This window comes from Micropterus dolomieu, linkage group LG03 (assembly GCF_021292245.1).
Source record: "Micropterus dolomieu isolate WLL.071019.BEF.003 ecotype Adirondacks linkage group LG03, ASM2129224v1, whole genome shotgun sequence".
Lineage (NCBI taxonomy): Eukaryota > Metazoa > Chordata > Actinopteri > Centrarchiformes > Centrarchidae > Micropterus > Micropterus dolomieu.
Window position 1 is genome coordinate 4,390,260 of NC_060152.1, and position 20,808 is coordinate 4,411,067.

General features: G+C 40.0%; 1 protein-coding gene across 4 annotated transcripts; it reads left to right on the forward strand.

The window, feature by feature from the left end:
• Positions 1–481: 481 nt before the first annotated feature.
• Positions 482–19,973, forward strand: tmod4 (tropomodulin 4 (muscle)). 4 transcript variants are annotated; one of them, XM_046043784.1, is made up of 10 exons: positions 482–607; positions 10,759–10,937; positions 11,333–11,489; positions 12,608–12,727; positions 16,921–17,013; positions 17,692–17,822; positions 18,147–18,254; positions 18,775–18,918; positions 19,118–19,262; positions 19,546–19,973. In XM_046043784.1, exons 2-10 carry the CDS (start codon positions 10,836–10,838, stop codon positions 19,566–19,568), a joined length of 1,023 nt encoding a protein of 340 aa, XP_045899740.1. In that variant the 5' UTR covers positions 482–607; positions 10,759–10,835; the 3' UTR covers positions 19,569–19,973. The 4 variants fall into 4 exon arrangements, with proteins under 4 accessions (XP_045899740.1, XP_045899742.1, XP_045899739.1 ...); XM_046043786.1 differs by lacking the exon at positions 482–607 and adding an exon at positions 5,082–5,102; XM_046043783.1 differs by lacking the exon at positions 482–607 and adding an exon at positions 8,289–8,442.
• The last annotated feature ends 835 nt before the right edge of the window (positions 19,974–20,808 follow it).

The following is a 20,808-nucleotide window of genomic DNA, read 5'->3' on the forward strand; positions in this document are numbered from 1 at the left end:
AGCCCTTGATGGCATTATGTAAGCGTGAAACACCTACATCTTGCTGTAATAATGCAGAAATGATCATGATAACAAACTTGGTTTCCATGGAACAACACAACTCTGGCATAAAATGCATCACAAAGTGCTTGCTTGCAAAGCAAAATAAAAGATAAGTATGATTGATTAAAAAAGTAAAATCACTTTAAGAGAAAGCAACAAAGAGTGCAGAGGGTTTCAGAATCAGGCGTCTCATTGCCAAGGTACAACACAATTCAAACCACCAGATGTCAGCCCTTCTCTTTCTGTCTGACTGCTCTCAGTTTTAATTGAATGACTGATGAGCATGAGTTCATGCCCCACTTCTCTTTCTCTCTCCCTCTCTGCGCCCCGCACCCCCTCACAGCCAAAATAATAAAATGCTGACTTCTCAAAGTGCTGTCCGTCAGTATGCCTGTCTCAGCATAGCAGCCCTGAAGCCTGACACATGAGAGAGAGGGGGGGTAGAGTGAGTGAGTGAGACAGAGAAAGAGAGAGAGAGGAGGGGGGGGAGAAAAAAAAAGAAACAACTTTCTGGTTTCTAAGTTTCTGCTTTGCTGAGGAGCTTCAGCACTGCGCTTCCGTGAAGGTATGTGTGAGGCTGCTTCGCTTTGCCTCTGTCTCTCTGTGTGTGTTTTTGGGGGGAGATCTTGTTGGCATGTTGGGGTGATCAGTGCTTTAAACTTTCTCTCTGGGTTGCCTGTTTGGGGAGGTCCACTTCATTAAGCCAGAGCCTCATGTGTAAGACTGTTTATTTGTGTCTGAGAAGGGACAAAGCTGCAGGATTAATGGGGGACATGGGAGAACTTGTAGCACAAAAAGCTGATGTTTGTGTGCAAAAGTTGGCGGACTTGATGCTCTGGATTTCATTTTATTTTGATGCTTACACGATTTGTCAGGCTGAAACCGTGAACTTGTGTCACTCTGAGAGAGACTTCTGCAGAGGGTCAGCTGAAAACTGAAATACTGTCATTCAAATGAAGCTATCAGTATGGCATGCGGAGGGGTTAAGCTGTCCATCGCTGTGCAGTTAATTCGTTACAGGGGATTTGGAGACGTTGTCTCAGGGGGCTGTAGATTTTGGAAACCGGCAAGACCATCTGCACATTACCTCCAGTAAAGGCTCATTAGTGACTGGCATTTATGTATCTGTCACTGGATTAAATTGTCTTTTGGGGACTGATGCTTTAATTGTGGTAAAAAATGAAGTGGGGGCTTTGCTTTTTTAATTTAGATATGGCCTTACAGCAGAATCATTCCTTTACAGTGTGAAAAAGTTGTTTCTCTGACAAAGATGTGGCGTGACATACACCACCTGCAAACAATCTGTCTGTCATTAAAACAATTTCACATGTTCCGTCTTTATGAGTATCTGCATCAGTGCTCCGCAGCGATTCCAAATTGGATGACTTTTTGTTTACAAAATACTAAATTAAACTTAAACGTCCCTTTTGGAGCAAAACTTATGGAGCCAAGTGGTTCCATGGGACTCAAAATGGTGCTCCGAGACCGTCTTAAGGAGCAACCCAAGCTGGGGAGGATTGACACAGCTAGAAGTAGCTGACTTGTGAAGCTAAAATTAAGCTGAGGGCAGATTTGGAATGTTACACTTGGGCGGTAAGATGTGGAGAAGGCGACCTGTGGATGGTGACAAATCTTCTGTCAGTTGTAGAATGGCAACTTTGGAGCCTTGTCATTCTGCAACCATTACACAAAAATAGACATATATCCAAAAAAAAAAAAAAAAAAAAGCATTGACATTGAGAGAAATGACTTCAAAGTTTATTTTCTGCTGCAGTAAAAACAAATGCCCTGGCACAGAAGCAGAGTGTGAATCATTCTGGAGCATTTATGAGTGTATAACCTTTGTCACTTTGAAATCTAAACCGCTGTAATGGCCTTTGACTTGTAAAACACACAGTAACTCCTCACTGCTGCTTGTCTGAATGCAGGGCTTTTAACATAGAATTTCTGGAGCTCCTTAATGGATGAGGACAATAAGAAATTGGAAAAGTGCACTTGCAGTGAATCATGGTTTTACTGCATGGATCTCCAACACGAGTGCTCCTCCCAGACTTTGACCAGACTCTCCTATGAAATCAAGAGGCTCCAGTCAACGTGTGTCCAAATGACTCCACTTACGTTCAATAAATCAGACTGAAGCCTGCCGCTGTGACCAAGTGCTAGTGCACATGCTTGTAGACACTTAACAGAGGAGATGGAAGAGCAATCTATGAGATTTCTGACATGTTAGCTGTAGTCTTATTACAATTCCGTCCTACGAATATACTCTGGCCACACCATTCACTTGTATTGAAACTAGCGCGACTGACAAATGCAAGCATGTGTTTCCTGTTTTGGGATCTCCAGTTGGCTCCGGTGGACTGGCGGGTCAGAGTTCACCTTCGTTCAACTTTGACCAAATGGATGTGCTGAGTTGGCCAATAGTACACTGTGCTGAAACTGAGTTATTCTTCTGATGTTGTTTATCAACATGTTACGTGCAACATAGTGCAGTAAGGCTCACAGAGAATGTTAGCAATTTCATTGAAAGGAAGTCTATTGTTAACCTAGCGTGCGGCTGGGCACCAACTCCTTTAAAGGCCCTGCAAACCTACACAGGTGTTTCCAGTTATTCTGGTTAATCACACCTTCTCAGGTTGAATGTTCGTGCTGTGTCCCAGTTCACTCTCTTGTTCACTCATTCAATGCTCTACACTACACTACATATAATAGACAGCAAGGGCGTCACTTTGTGTTAAAAAGTGGTGGAGATATAAGTGCACAGATTAGGGGTGTGATGATACACTTGGATCACAAGACATGACAATGAAGTTGAACAAAACGAGAAGATTTTTAACACTATTTTGAAGAAATAGGAAATGCTGAAATATATGAGCAGGAGTTCTGGGGATCCTCACCCTGAAAATTGGAGCATTAAATACTTAATTTCCTGCATTCTGGAGACTTTTTCTGCTCCAATCTACGGTGGAGATGTCTTTTAAATATGAAAACATAACAGAATATAATGCAGTAATCAGCTGCTTAATTTTTTAAAGCTTAAGTTACTTTTTTTGGACAACGTACATTTGTTTCTTCTATATTTAAATTGCATTGAAAGTTTTCTTATTGTAAAAATAAACCTTTCTCAAAGCATTTTTTTTTACAGTCAGCATAAAACGGCGGAGGGTGAAGTGGACAAATGCACTATATATTAAATATAGACTACAGCCCAAGTAAAAGTCATCAAGGCCTGATAGGAGCAGTAAAACTAACAGAAGATGTCAATCAGCCACAATCTGTACAAGTCCTGAAAAGAGCTCTAATTAGTAATAAATAAATAACACATGTACAGGCATGGGTGTATCATGGGAGTGTGGGGCCTTACCTCACAGCTGAGCTGCGAATTTGATTCATCTTATGATCAGTTCGAATCAGTACTAAGTTGGTAAAATGAATGAATATTGTGAAGCTCAGGCTCTATTTTAATCTTTCATTCCCTCTTCTCTTATTAGTAAAGGGCAATGAACAAAACAGGTAGTTATTTTGCTAAACAATAAACATGTAGTCCATCTGGCCAAACTTGAGTTTGTTTTAGTTCTAGCATTTTTTTTTGTTGGTTGGTTTCTATGAATTGAGGCTGTTTGGTTCTCTGTCCCTTCTTGTTGTTGTCCTAGATAGTTGTGGATAGACAGTTATCTCAGGAGAATGCTAAAAGGATTTATTTACTGTTGTGTTCATGATGGCAAATTCTGTTCTGAGTTGTTAAGAAGAGTCACACGTAGGTAACATGGCCGTGGATCAGAATGTGTACAACTTGTTCCAGGTCAGAACTTTACACCTGTGTCCCAAACAAGGGAAAAATCAGACCTGGCACACTTTCAGATGGGGTTATAAAGATAATGTATGACTCTCATAAAGACAGCAACCGCAGGTGCAGGAGATGGCTGAGATTTGAACTGGAAAAAGAAATGTCCAGAGCCAGCTGCAAGCGGCAGGTGACAGCCACCACTCCCAGTTTGTTTTGGTTCATGTAGAAACCCTACTGGGACTACTGGGGACAGATGCACATTCGCCAGCTTCCAGTCTGTGTCCAGTGTGGTGGGAGGCTTCCTGGCATGTGCAATGTGCCAAATTAAATGTCAAAACAAATGAAAACACAATGTTGGGCCTGGCGGTTTACACTTACTAATCTGCATTTCTTGTTCTCTAGAAGAGGAATTGTCAGTGTGATCTTCTTCTAAAACTGTGTGTGTAAAGTAAATATGTTCTACAGTTCAGTGACTCATTTTTTTTTAATTTTCATGCCAAAATGTCTGAGACAGAATACAACAGCCTGAAAATGGAGCTTTTCATAATTTACATAAAGCAGAACAAAACTATAAAATGAATAATTCAAACGTGCAGAGATAATAAAATCTCAGGTCAGGGTTTCCAGATTATTTTCAAACACCTCCTGACAGTTGACAATATTGACTGGTTGTCATTTATAAGATCAGCAAACCAATACACAAGTCTGTTCCTAGGAAGATTGCGTTGGTACTGTAATATGACCAACAGCCTCGGTCCTCCTCAGTAGTTGAACCTCTCTTGATTTGTTGTTTTACACAACCACCTACAGCCACTAGGCACAACAAAGCATCAAAGTAGTTAGTGCACATAGTATATGAAAATATTGTATATTATAAATAATATACAGCAGACCATCAGATTGGTATTTAATGAATAATAAATAGAATAAAATGAAGAGTACATTTTCTGTGGTCAGAAATCCAAAACCAGAGAACAGCAAACCTCCAACTGTAAAGATTACAGATTGTTCTAGTATACCATCAAAATCTGGCTGTTTTTTAGCTTGACGGTTGTAAAGGCTACTGTAGTAAAACATTTTATTCCAGATGAAGAGTGAGTCTAGGTAGATGTATCCTCCACCTAGTCCTTTGAGCTGCTGCTTCTTTCCCTTCATCCTTTAAATCTCCTACATCTTGCTCGACACTCAGCTGTGTGATCCAATGTGGCTTTACGCATCAGAACCACACAGCGTCGAAGAGGAGCTGCCGGGCATAAAGGACCAGTTTTAACAGGTGTTTTCATTGGTTTAGTTACCAAAAGAAGATTTTGCAAAGCATGTTCCTGCCATATCTATGCCAGGCTTTGCATTTCTGTGATTTGTATAAGTTGGTCTGCTGATTTTCTGTATATATGACCTAAAATGTTTAATTTAGGATTTATTTTTAAAAGTTCACTTTATCAGAGAGTTGCTAAAAGCTAAAACATTTCCCTGGCGTTTCTATCCATATTCTAATCTAAATAGCTGCAGTATGTTGTGTTTGTACTGGATGAAAAAGCCTGTCATTGTTTGAATCAAAATAAAAAAATTCAAATCCCTATTGAGCCTTAGCCATGCTGTCAAGGTCTAAGGAGAGCTGTCTTTGCTGAATTATGAAATTCAATTAATTGCAATTAAAGAAAATGTTATTTATGTAGCACTAAATCACAACAACACTTATCTCATAGCGCTTTTCATAAAAGAGCAGGTAGGCGACAGAGGCAAGGAAAAACTTCCATTTAAGAGGCAGAAACCTTGACCAGAACCATGGCTCAGGGTGGGCGGCCATTGGAGGTGAGAGAGAGTGGGGGGGGGGGAGGGGGGCAACACAATATACACACAGACGTACAAACAGTAAAGGTAATGTTGCTTTAGACAGAATAAATAATGGTCCAGATATTTATAGTAATGTTTATGATAATAATCGTAATATTAATGATAATACTTACCACAGGACTAGTATCAATAATTGTAGCAGAGGGTGTCGAGCAGGAGCACCAGGTGACCTGCAACCACAGATCCAGACTCCACAGCTCCTGAGCCAGAAACACCTGCAAAAAGTGATAGGAGGTAAGAGGAGAGGGACGAGAAAGCACAAGACTACCGGAAAGGGAAGTCATGTTAAGCCCCTTTTCCACTGCATAGTACCAGCTCGCCTTTGTTTAGTTTTCCATTGTAGAAATGTTGTACCTGTACCTGCTTCCAGATACTTTTTTTCGTATCACCTCAGTCGAGGTTCCAAGCGAGCTGAGGCGATACTAAAATGCGACGTGAAAACACGGCAGACTACTGATAGGTCAGAGAGAATATTCACTATTCACTGCATCATCATTGTGTGCACCAGACAGAGGCCAGCAACAGAAAGTTTTATATTTTACAGTTTCCGTATGTAATTTCATCACTAAATCCACTTCTGAGAAGTTTTGAGGTGAGAAATCAGCTGAGCCAGAGCGTTCAGCTATCAAGCTCCTCTCCTGTGGAACCAGGTTCCAGTTTGGGTTCAGGAGGCAGACACCATCTCCACATTTAAGAGTAGGCTTAAGATGTTCCTCCCTTAGGGCTGGCTCAGGTGAGTCCTGAACCATCCCTTAGTTATGCTGCTATAGGTCTAGACTGCCGGCGACTTGCACTGAGCTCCTCTCTCCTCCTCTTTTTTTCCTTCTGTATGCAACCTCATCCCATTGAATGTTACTAATGGCGCTTTTCCATTACCAGTCCCAGCTCAACTCGCCTCGACTCGACTCTTCTCTACCCGACTCGGTTTGGCCCTGCTCCGTTTTCCATTGCAGATAGTACCCAGAGATAGTAGCCCTCTATGTAGGTGGTCGTCATAGCGATGCCACACACAACTGCCGCGACGTAATGATCAATACGACACACACACCAACGATCCACACAGCTTTCTCTTTTTTTAAAGTTAAAACGCTTCAACACTACTCAGAATGTAAAGACAGATAATCGGTATGAAAACCTTCCAGCTGTGTTTTCTCTGCCGTTGTTGCTGCAGCGGTCTGTGTGACGGCGGGAGCAGAGGGCTCTGTGAGCGGGCAGCTGGCCGGCCTCACACGCTCCTCCCGCGGGTTGGCACAGGCTTCCCCCACTTGTGGAGCTCCTCAACTCCAAAAACTTTCAAGCACATTTTTGTTTCGCCATCACTTTTCGTAAAAACTGTCAATATTCGAAACCTACCGGAAGCATATATAAAATGAACAGGATTGGTCCGAGGACAGATCCTTGTGGAACTCCATGACTAACTTTGGCGTGCATGGAGGATTCATCGTTAACATATATAAACTAAGATCAGTCTGATAAATAGGACTTAAACCAGCTTAGAGCAGTTCCTTTAATGCCAATTAAATGTTCCAGTCTCTGTCATCGAATATGATGTCAGTTGTATCAAATGCAGTGCAAATATCGAATGAAACCAGTACAGAGACAAGTCCTTTGTCTGATGCAATTAAGAGGTCATTAGTAATTTTCACTAGTGCTGTCTCTGTGTTATGATGAACTCTAAATCCTGACTGAAAATCCTCAAACTATTGCTATGTAGAAAGTCACACAGCTGTTTGGCAACTGCTTTCTCAAAATTTGTTGGAATTGGAATACATATATTACATACATTCATGAAAAATCTCTTCATTTCAAGCTAAGAGATATACTGAATGGCTAAAATACTGCAGATCTGAAACAGTAACACATGCATACACACACTCCAAGTCATCATCAGGCAGTCACAAGAAATGTGTATATTCTAAATCTGTGTATGTACAGTATGTGTGCATGTCCTCTCTAATTAAGTGTAATCTGATCAGTGACTCCAACCCAACAGGCGTTACCTTGAGAAGAAGGTTATGGTCACATAGTTTGTGTGTCACTGGAGCAGAGTGGTGCTAGATGCACTGCACAGAATATAAAATAATGGATATTTGCACGTACTTGCAAGGTCATTACACATTCTGAAGTAAATGTGTACAGCTGTGTAATTCTATGTCCATGGCGACCAAGCTTCTGTCAAAGAAACCTGATCATTTGACTTTATACTCTACTAGTGTATTGAGTAAACTGTATAAGTCCTTGACTTTGTGCAGGAACTTGATCCGTTGACACCACAAACACGTTCCACAAACAATCACGTGGTATCTTGACTCGGTTCTACATTAGGTTGATTTGTGGTCAAAACTGGTAACTCATTGACAACTATATAACACATTTCTGGTTTTAAACAACTAACTTATCAACCTGCCCACTTGTCTCGGAACAGAAGGTATGCAAAATCTATCATTTCATAAGGAAAAGTGGAAATCCACCCTTATTAGAATGTAGGTATGTAATCTCTATTACATTGTACAGCAGAGAGACATGTTGTAGTCCTGATTTACATCTCGAAGCCTTACATTCAAATGAACTTAATTTAAATGGAAATTTTTAAACAAAACCTCACATAAAATTCTGGACCCTGTACAAAGCCATTCTCCACTGGCCCGTCCCTGCATCCATGGCAATTCATTCTAGAATCATCTAGCCCCCCTCCACCACATCAGAGCCACACAGCGTCGAGGAGGATCTGCCGGACATAAAGGAACGTGTTTTAACAGGTGTTTTTATTGGATTAGTTACCAAAAATTTTGTGATTTGTATAAGTTGGTCTACTGATTTTCTGCTAATGTGACCTAAGTTGTTTAATTTAGAATTTATTTTAAAAATATTACTTTATCTGGGAGTTGCTGAAAGCTAAAACGTCTCTGTCCATATTCTAATCTAAATGGCTGCAGTATGTTGTGTTTGTACTGGATGGAAAAGCCTGTCATCATTAATTATCTTTAATAATCTCTCAGTTCCAGTCGGGGTCAGTCCAGTTTAGATGCTAAATGGTCCTGTTTCTTTATCATCACTACTAACAAACATTTGTCCGCTTGCAAGCTACAGCTAATGCTGGCTAATCTACATGGGCTTTCCCACTCAGAATCCGAAAGGCTGAAGGCGAATTTCTCCAAAGACATTTTTTCTTTTAAATTATTTAAAAATCACTTTAACATCATTTTGACTGCAATGGAGGATGAGTAATTGTGATTTCACATTAAGTGAAAAGTTATGACCTGTGTTACTAAATATCCCTTTAATTAACCCCCAAACATAAATATGATTATATACTTATGCAGCTGCCTGCTGTAAAATACTTGAACTCTTGTTGCCATCACAGATGTTAATGGTTTCTGACATTACAAAAGAAGACTGGCTGAACGAGACCACATTCTGTGACCTGAACTGTGGTGGGTTTTCTTCTCTGGCCAATTTGGGATGAAATTTGGAATGAAAATGAAAACATTGGACCTCACAAACCCGATAGCTGCATTACTCATACTTCAAACTACAGTTATCGTTGTGGTATTTCCTTGTTTGAGGGCCCTGCAGTGTAGTGTGAACTTGCTGATCTTTCCTGTATCAGAGGCTGTTTGTCATTATGGGTTTGTGTATCTGTGCCTTTTCATCACTGTGTGCAGATATGCTTCGGGTGTGTCCACTACTGTATAAACGAGTGTCCTTCACTGATAAATAAGGGATTGCACTTTCCACCGCTCTCTCTCCATTCTGCTATTCTTAGTTTCTGTGTGGTGAGCTAAGGGTTTAGAGTTACAAAGACTTTGCTCTCTCTCTTTCACTTTCTTCACTTCTCTGCCACGATCTTCACCTTTAAAACTGCAGGGCATCTGTGGGTGGCTATTCACCTCTTGCGTGTTTTAAGGTGAAAATGAAGCTTATGTAAGAGTGTGACCTGAAGGCTGCTGCAGTATATTTACACAGACTCTGCCCTCCTGAGCATTGCAGATATATTATTGGAAATGCATCTATTATTATCATCATCACATTATTGAAGGGCTCTGGATAGGGCCGCCCATAAGCTCAATGAAGATCATGAAACTGTTTGGCAAGGACAATGGTTCCCAAAATGCGGGCAGGGGACCCCCTGGAGCCCTGACAGAGTGATTTATAATTTTGTCAAATAGTTCAAAAACCTGGGGGCACCCATGGTGTCTGAGGGGGTGAGCTGAAACGACTCTGGGTCACATGCTACCAGGTACTCTAATGTCAGCTATCCATTAAAGGCATAAAATGCCCAAAATCATCATTTATAGTCAGGAAAAATAAATATAAAATGATTTTATAACTGAATATTCCGATCAGAGGTTTCAGCTTATTTATTTGTTGTGTCGTGCGTACTAGAGATTTCCTCTATGACTGAGTCTTACCAAAAAGCAGTTATTGCCTTTGTCTGTTTGGGATGCAAATATGATAAAACATGATATGAACACAATACAATATGATACTGTACATTATAATAGAAAATTATACGATGCACCAAATAAGATACAATATTTTAACATTATGATATTGCATAATATGATAAAAGTGCATGTTATGGTACGATGAACAAATATGCAATGCTGTACATTTCAGTATGATACAATGCAATACTGTACCTTGATACAATATGAATAAAATAAAAACATAACAGTGCTGTACAATATGATGCAATGAGATGCAATGTATACAATAATTTATGATGCAATTCGATAATGCCTTGTTTCATTTTTGTCTTGTATCAAAACGTTTACCACTTTGTCAAAAGCAAACCTCACCATCCTTCACCATTTATATAAAATTGCATTATAGTTTACAAAATGAAAACACAACACAAAAAGTACAGGAACTTCTAGATCACAAAACTGTGATGAAGTTTGATTAAAGTAAAGTACTTTCCAGTCATTCTTTCAGTTAAAGTTGGGTCAACTTTATTTACACTATACTGAGGTTGGGGTGCAGATTCAGTAAAATCCCACAGCTCATTGATGAAGCACACCTCACGGTGATTCAACCCTCCTCTCTTTCCCCTCTCCTCCCTTCTATCACAGTGCCTTCTCGCCCAGGGGTGTGCAGTGGTGTGTATGAGAGAGTGTGTGTGTGTATGTGAGCCGGAACTTCAGGAGACATGTCGGACCCCAGGGACATCGACGAGGATGCCATCCTCAAGGGCCTCAGTGCAGAGGAGCTGGATCAGCTGGAGTATGAGCTGCAGGAGATGGACCCTGAGGTATGGGGAAGGGCTTGCACATAACTTATCCAAGTTCACAATGCTTCATTGTGAGACACATTTAATGGAAGCAAACAATTCTACAGATACTAGAAGGAAGAAAACTCAGTAATGAAGATGGGAGGACTGCTTTTGTTTCATAAACTGTAAATAATTTTACTTTCATTCATGCCTTATAGGTATTGGTGCATCAAATTAAATTTACAATCAGAAACTGATTACATTAATTTTGGAAGGAATGTTCTACCTGGCTGTAGCAGATCATTGGATATGTCTAAAACTGTGAGGCATAATGCAGTTTCACCAGTTGCATCCATTTACTGACATAACAATGAATCTATTCTCCAATGTTCTCTAGTCTTAATGTCACATAAATACAACTTTTTTTCTCTCAGAATGCAATGCTGCCCGCTGGCTTCCGGCAACGTGACCAGACGAAGAAGAGCCCAACAGGTCCATTTGACCGTGAAGCCCTACAGCAGCACTTGGAGAAGCAGGCCCTGGAGCACGAGGACAGGGACGACCTGGTGCCCTTTACTGGCGAGAAGAAAGGTGGGGGAGCAGGTGTCCTGTGAGGAACTCTAGATACACTGCTACAAAATATTCATCTAATTTGTATGTAACAACACAGAGTTCTCTTTTAATTATAAAAACATGATATCAAGGAAATTAGATTATTAATTAATTAATTATTACACAGACAATGAAGGTCAATGTTTTCATTTCTCTGTCATGTTGCAGTAAAAGCTCCTGCATGTGTCTCAATCACATGATCCTATCATGGGAAGAGAAGATATTCCCCACAGTTTATTTTTATTTTTGAACAGACTGCATTCTGCATTGATGAACATCAGCAGGTTACATACAATGACCACATATTTATACTGGATATATAGCATGGTTACAATAGCTCTAATCTTGACACACGTGCAAAGAACTCAATCTCCAAAGACCTTTTCTCCTTGTCTCTCAGACAGCTGTACACTTTTGTACTCTGCGATGCACCACTGCACAGCCGCTGAGGCTTTTAGTTTCAGGTCTGTATGGGGTTTTTGCAGCTCACTGAGTTTTGGGGGCATTTCCATCATAGTCCCACCGGCTGGCATGTTCGGCCCTACACCAAGAAATAATTAAGCTGAGAATGTTTCTACTTTAGTTCTTGTACAACTCATCTAATAAATGGAAATCAATAATACAACAGACATGTCTCTGTCGTGTCTGAAGCACAATCTAGTATCCAGTGGAAATTGTAATTTATTAGAGCTGGTCCACAAATCTGTAAGAAGTCCTGGCCTGCACGTGTTTTGGGAAACACTATCTGAACAGAGCTTTTACCAAAACAGAGAAAAATTCACGGTTGAAAACATTCAGAGAAAAGAAACCCTATTAAAATTTACAAAAAGAAAAAGTGTTGTGAAATTTGGTTTGCAGACTGATGAATAAATACACACAAACATCAGATGGGTGTATACATACACTGTCTCGCTCTATCTCATACCTATATTTATTTTTCTTTCCTCCTACTTGACTCTATCTGTATCCGCTTTTTTCCCTTTCTTTTGCCATCTATTTTCAAAACTTTCTCTTCTTTCTCATCTCTGATTGTCCATCTGCCTTTTTTCACTGATTTCAACTCTTAACTAGCATCTGTTCATTCTTTCTATTTCCAGGACGGGCCTTTGTGCCCAAGAAAGCAGCAGAGATCCCTGAGCACGAACAGGTGATACTGGAGCCGGAGCTGGAGGAGGCTCTGAAAAATGCCACCGACGCAGAGATGTGTGATATCGCAGGTTAGACAAACATTATTGCGATAACTACAATCTGTAGGTGCTGCAGCAGCAGAAGTTCTCCATCCATCAATTCATTAATTCTGTAAACGGATTATCCTGTTTGGGTCGTGAGAGCTGGGGAAGTATCGCATACAAATTGGTCATCACAAGTCTAACAAACATACACTATAGCCACGCTGTACATGGTACACACATACTATCAAAACAGAAACACGTTTGCACTAAAAATCTAACTGCTGCCTCGCAGCTCTGTGGAATAAAACTACAGTTGAATAATCCTTTTTCACAGCAGACAATATAATTTTAAGTACTAACATAATAAATAGCTGCATTGCAATGCATTAATTGCTGGACAGGAGCCATCATTGATGTCATTAGTTCCACCTGTGCCTTTTCTGCTATGTAAAGTACATGTAAAGTACAAGACAGACTTTTTGACAGGGAAGAAAAAACTGGTGAGACTCATGAAGCAAAATGTCTGCTGTGAAAAACGTCTATTCTTACTATGATGTCCTGCTTGAAGAAACCCAACGCAACACTTAAAATAAAAACACATATTGAATTAAGAATGTATACCCACTGTAATAATAATACACAGCACAGTGTGACCTCAGTGTTTCATCACAGTGGCTCTGACCCACATAGTGTGATTATACAGACCCACTTATCTCTCTTCTGCTTGCTTCATATTGTTTCCCTCAACACTGAGACAGCTCAGTAGTCCCAGGCTAACAGACATGGCCAGACATGCAATGGGGTCCAATTCCCCATGCTCAGCAACACAAAAATAAATAAGCCTGGCCCAAGGCCACCAAAGGAAGGGTGGAGTGGACACGGGGATGGTAGGGGCAAAGATACTGTATCTGTTTGAAACAGACCAGTGGGAAGCTACTGTGTTCACAGATAGAAAAGTCATTTCTTCATGTTTCCTGAAGCTCATAATCATTTTCCTGAAGTTTACTCGACAGTGTAATGTGTGAAATTGTGTGGGAGTCCTTTGGAAATCATTCTTTATTTGAATATGACCTAGAAGATTTGTAGGTGTTACATTTTATTAATGTACTGTAATGATGGTCTTAAAGTAGTAGTAGTTACTAGTATTCCTTATTCACCAACATTCAAAGCCAACACTAGAAGGGGTAAGTGGTAAGTGACTATGCTGCAGATGATCATTAACCATTTAACTAAATCTGACATAATTACATGAATAAATGAGTGTTCACTAATGCACATATGCAGTTAACATAACTATAGTGGTAATGATGGAAGATTTAAAACTCTTTTTGAAACAGTGGATCCTTGATTTCAGACAAAGGTAGACAAAATATTTTGCCGTCTGAAATGACAACTATTGCTGACATCAGTTTTAGATAGCAAGCTGATGCACATGGTGGCAAAGAAGGCTAAAAAAAACTGACTGATTAAAACAGCCTCTTTATCAGTTCACGATCCATGAAAAAGACTTAGATCACTTGCACTTTTGCTCTTGTGGCTCTGGTTTTGGAAAGGAAAAAAAACCCACCATCGTCCAACCTTTTTAAATACAGAATATTGCTCATACTACAGACAGATGCAGTTTGGCATGTTGAGAAATCCAATGCTTGACAGGCCTGCTCACCTAAAGTCTCTTGTCCCTGAGAAATAACTATATCAAGATGTAGAGCAAGATTTCTGGTCCTGGATCAGGTATGACAGAGAAGAGCTGCATAGTGAAGTAAAAGGTAGACTAGCTTAACGAACCCTTGTAACGCATCTCCATAAATTACAAAATCTGCATTAGATAGCCTTCCTTGTTCACCTTAAAACCCCTATTAGGTTAAATTGAATCAAAAAATGTGTTTTCTTTATTGAGTATGATCCTTTCTACCCGGCCACTGTTCCCTGACAGGCCAAACAGACAGGCAGGCATCCGGAAAGGCAGCGCAGGGGTGCCTGTTTTTCCGGCTCCATCAGCCTGTCAGAGAGAGACCACCGTTTTAACCCTGGATGGAGTCCAGATGAGGATTAAACCTCAGTTAGCCTCTGTCAGTCTTTTGTTTGGCTTTTTAGCAAATAGAATAAAAGGGGACAAATACCTTGGCCGACCCACTTCATGAGCTCAGAGGGAGAATGGTGCAACAAGTCACCCTGGTGACTTCATTTTAACGTTTAATTTATATTAACACATTGCTATATTGAGCTTTTTAGTTATCTGCAGTCTAGTTTGTGCTGTAAAGCTACCGTGGTTTATTCTCATGGCCAAACCGGATGGCATAGGGGTGTTTATGGTTGGTAACGCCCCCCCTGAGTAGGCAGCTGTCTCCCTGGTCTCCCTCTTCTCCAAAGGCTGTTCCCATGATTCCCCACACAGGGCTAGGGAGCTGGTGGGTGGGAAGGTGGAGTGAGGGTGGAGGAGAGGGGAGAGGGGGGCTGCTGTCACAGCAGTTGGAGTGTGACACAGTTTGGCAGGTTACAGCAAGACAAGAAAAAACTAGCAGGTCTGCCTCCTCCTGGTCATAAACAGTAACAACAAGAGAACAGGAGAAAACTGTCACTTATCTGTTCAGTGAAGGTGATGTAGAAGATATTCAATTTTATGTCATTCATTCTGGATATGTGTAAAAATTATTTTCTATATAGATTATAGGTGTAGGTGCCTTGCTGTAGAACTTGTTTCAATAGTTTTATCACTTAATCTCCAAACCAATTAATCTACAGCTGATACAAGTTAAAATGCATCACCAAGTATTGTATTACTTTCAATGTGTTCTTCTACTTAATTTCTACTGCATTTCAGAAGGAAATACTGTACTTTCCCCTTCACATTAGGCCTACTGTTTATCTAACAGCTGAAGTTACTTTTAACAATGTACATTCAGATTTTACATATAAAACATATGAGCTGCTCATAAAATATGATGCAGTGCTATAGATTAAACTACCAAGCAGTATATAAAATAATGAATACAAGAAAATGAGCTCCTTCTCGAGCAACTTTAACATCAAAATGAGTCACAAAACACTCTAAAAGGGGGCATTGTGTCAAATCAGTAATTAATATTACTATGTATAATGTGAATGGGGTTGCCCACAAATAATTGTCATCCAACTCTGCAGTTCCCATCAGGTCTACAAAGCATTTTAGTACCCAATTTCCGTTCATTGTTTTGGTTTTGTTCTGGTTTGTAACTTAACTGTTTAGTTTTAACCCCCTATGCTCTCATCAGCATCTTTTCCAGGTGAAGGCAGCTGTTTGGAAAATAAAAAAGCTGTGATCAACAGACTGCACACTACCTGTTCAGCGCCAAACAGCAGTTAGCACTGGTGAACATAGTGGAGCATTTAGCAGCTAAAGAGCCAGAGATTTCCCTCAGGAGTTGATGTCCAGAAACTCCAACTGAATGCTAATGTTGATCTGTATGTGCTGGACATGTACTGTAAATAGGCACTCATTTGCTAACATGTTTACCACATCAATTTATATACATTGTATGTATTGTATTGTACATTGTATTCTTGTTGCGCTGCTGCTATATATATATATATGTACTGTCACAACACTGTTTCCACCTGTTTCCTACCTATATATAAATGGCAGAGCCAGACATAAGAAAAAGTTCTGTGTCATATGTAATGAAAACACACAAAGAATATACAGTGAGTCTCCAAGCCTTCATTTTTCTGTGACTCTTATCTTGATCTTGATTTCTGTTGCGCAAGGAAATTGTTGTGTTGTTCATAATATAGATTGTATGCCCAAGACTCTAGCAGTTTACTCCCTCCCTAAAATGTGTGTGGTCTTTTCATATGACTCAGTATCAGCTAGAATAACACTGAAAAGATAGACCAACCTAAAACAAGTTTTAGGGTGGTTGGGTGGGTGGGGGTGTTTAAATGTGTGGTATCATAGCTTCCTCTGGAAACTGTGAGATTACAACCAGTGACTGAGTTTCCTGCTGAGCTCAGACAACAATATCTTTATCTCATCAAAACAGAGCCACAGATAAGAGCCACACACCAGACGAGGGACCCCCTAACTGGGTTTTTGTTTTGGACTCAGAACTGGGTCATGTACATGAATTTGTGTCAGGGATCAGTGCAGGGACACAGCAACAACAGAGGCTGTAAAAACATATCCATGAATTAAAGTTGGATCCTATTGAATATCACAGATACTTGTATTTTATTCATAATGATTTTTTCTGTACTTGCAGCTATCCTTGGAATGTACACGCTGATGAGCAACAAGCAGTACTATGATGCTTTGGGCACCACAGGCACAATAGCCAACACAGAGGGCATCAACAGTATGTATGACATCATATCATAAAGAATTAATTTCTTATTTACTGGTAAAGACATTTTAGAAACCAAGATTTAAACTCATAAGAAGTAAACTGCTGGTCAGATTGTTAATCTTAATACTTATACTTTTAGATTAGATATTTCCTTATTTCAATCATAGTTTTGCTTTTTTGTACTTTATTAAGGGAAGGTTTGTGCAGGACTGTTTTGTGTTAAGACAAAATCAAACACTGATGCATTTGAGAAGGTGAAAATATCTTTATATTGCTCAAGATAAGGCATCATAAAAAGCATTGTATCAGTACCTGTATCATCTTGGCACTGGTATCAAACATTTCAAATTATACGCATATGGTGACTTATACACACTGAATAGGAACTGATTGGAAGTTGCTGTTTAATGAATTACATGAAGAGAAAAAACAAATCAAAAGGCAAACAAAGTGTTTGGGTCTTTTTACATGTTGAGGCTCTTGTTATCTTTGGCATTATGCACTGTTTGAGTCATTTAAATGAAGGTAGTTTCACAGAGAATATTTTCTTAAAGTTTACAGTGGTAAATTTATATTTTTATATTTCTTTTAGATCTACTGTATCTACTGTATAGTGAAAGTAACATACTGTATGCCACTTCGGCACTGGGTATGGTAACCCAACCTGTGATGTTGTGTCTCCTACAGGCGTAGTGAAAGCAGATCCATTCAAGATCTTCCCCGATGAGCCGCCAAACACCACCAACGTGGAGGAAACCCTGGAGAGAATCCACAACAACGACAGCAGCCTGACTGAAGTCAACCTCAATAACATCAAGGTCAGCTGAACAGGAAATATTGTGATGTAAACAGTGTATCAAAGTAAACCATGCAGCTGAACAGCTGATCTCCCAAATCTCTTTCCAAAACTTCATAGTTTTACTTTTTGCAGCTCACATTGTCTCTGAAAGTGTTGCTCTACCACGTGCAATGACAACACCACACTAGATTATTATCCTTATTAACAAATATTCATAGTGGGAGTTCGCTCAAATCGGCTGCTCTATTGATTAGAGTGTAAATCCTCCACATCTGTGAGCCTCAGTAGTACTTGGATGAGAACCCAACCTCATAAGGGTGTTGTCCTTCTGTCTCTGCTGCAGGACATTCCCATCCCAACACTGAAAGAGATCTTTGAGGCGATGAAGGGAAACTCTCACGTGGAGTTTCTGAGCATCGCTGCGACCCGTAGCAACGACCCTGTGGCCTATGTGAGTACAATATGAAATGACAGATTTTTCATTGCAACCGGACAGCTCACAAATGCTACAAATATTCAATTATAATTTCTTTGGTGTGGAAAAATACTACATATTCTTAGAGCCACTGATGTCATACATAGATATATAAACCTTGCAAGCACATACTTTTCTGCATCTTTGTCATTTATACCTTTTAGTTCCATTAAGCATGGCATTACCAATCGTGAAGGTATAGACAGAATTTGATTTCATATTGAATATCTGTTGGATATAGAACCTCTAATCCCATCCATCCCGAAATAAAATACATGTTGTATTAACAGGTTTAAGTGGCGCGTTTATCTGAATGATTCAGATAAACGCGCCACTTAAACCTGCACATATGTATGTGTGCTTCTGTGACAGTTGCTTTCCAAAGGTCACAAAGCAGGGGTTTAGCAAGCATGACCGTGATCATTTTTTAACCTGTAGTTATGCACTAAACAAAACAATCCCAATGTGTGCATGCGTGTTTGTGTGTACGTACCAGGCATGTGCTGAGATGCTGCAGGAGAACACCAGCTTGCAGAGTCTTAATATCGAGTCCAACTTCATCACTGCAGACGGCATGATGGCGATCATCAAAGCTATGGCCAACAATGCCACACTGGTGGAGCTCAAGATTGACAACCAGGTCAGAAACACATAACTGAAACTATGGATGTACTGTACATCTCACTGCAGTGACTGATGGGTGACACATAAGTTTAAAAGATCAGATTTAATGTGTTTTGAGTTTTAATACTTGTAACCCTGTACCATCTGTGTCCCATTCCTAAAATGTCCGAGATCTCTTTTTGAATGAGCTGCTTCTCCGCTTCTCTCTGGTATAGAGGCAGAATTTGGGAGACTCGGTTGAGATGGAGATCGCCTCCATGTTGGAGAACAACTCTAGCATCCTCAAATTTGGCTACCACTTCACCCAGCAGGGTCCCCGCGCCAGAGCTGCCATGGCCATCACACGAAACAACGACATGAGTGAGAAATGACTGCGTGAACAGAAAATCATTCTAAATGTCCATGTAGAATTGTGGAAAGACTGGAGTAAATTTTTAAGATGCACTGGGCAAGATGTGGGGAAGAGTGGCTGCCATTTTAAGCCACTGATGTGTGAAGATGCCAGGTGTCATTACACAATTTAAATGTAGACTAAAATACAGATATTTGGGCTTAATTTTAAGGGCTAATTAGCAACCTTTTTGACTGATCACTGTTTTTCTGTGTCATATCTTTTCTAAGCTAATTTTTCCTGTCTCCGCAGTTCGCCAGCAGAGATTGAGATAAAAGCAACAAGGAGCAAACAGAAGAACAACCCCTTCTGCCCCTTAGAGGCTGCAAACAGACTGCCCCCAACAGCCTCCTGCCAGCTTTCTCAATGTGGTGCCATAGAGCTTAATGAAACCTTGTAAATGAAGCTGGGTCGTTGTAACCCACCTAACATCCATGTCCAAACATTTCATTTCATTTGCCGCAGCCAGCTTTTTGTAGACTGCTGAATTCATCATAAAGGCATGTCTAGGTCACAAGCAAAATGTGAAGTGTCTTTTTTTGTGCTTTTAGTTTGTGCATCGCCAACATCATCCTAAACAAAAGGTTAACTCTTTTCATTCATTAAAAACATTTTCAATGTGGTGCTATTTGTGGGAAGAAAACAATCTGTAAATACTTTAAATAAAAATATATATTCAAGTTTTTTTGTAAATGTTTGGCAAGTTTAATTTTATTGTTTCTACACCTGAATTATGAATAGTATTCTCAACAGAGGATTTAAATGCACCCAGCAGCACAATTTGGTGCATTTAAGTAGCTACAGCTGAACCCCTCCTCCCAACCTGCATGACTGACATATACTGCAGCATTTTAAGGATGAACCCTTCGTGTAAAGAGTCACAGCCCTTTGATCCCTTGAAGTTGCTCCTGATCCCCTGACTTCCCTCAAGCACCTGAGCTATTTTTACCCCACAAAGCCTGATGGGAAACGTAACCTAGTCCACTGGGCTTGAGTTACCTTGTTCCAAATATAAGGAACCAACTTTAAGAGGGTTGCACCCGTGTGCACCCGCAGAGATTTATGAGAAGAAACAGCTGCTAACCTCCGAGGAATTTGACAGCATTACTGTGGTTCCTGAAGTAGCTCCCCTCATTTCTTTAACCTATTTTCCCATTTCTTTAAGGCACTCTGACTGAATGTCAAGTTTGACATGACCACCCATAAGCAGAAAACCGCTTTTTAGACTTCACAAAGGTCACATTTTTAAATTTTGCAGGCTTCACTGACATTTGGTATCTTAAAATGATTTAAAATCCAAGTTGCCTTGCCACAGTCTATTCTGAGGTTTCTTTTCCCTTTGATTGCCGTTTCACAGTCAAACACAGGTGTATTTTTGGATTGTCATGCTGGGTGCCATGAATGCTGTGACAGACGTATATTCAATATTGTGTTTCATTAGTTTTTATTTTTTTAACTGTCAAATTTGCGTCAGAGGACTGTGTAAGTTGTAATACTGAAATAGAAGACACAGTT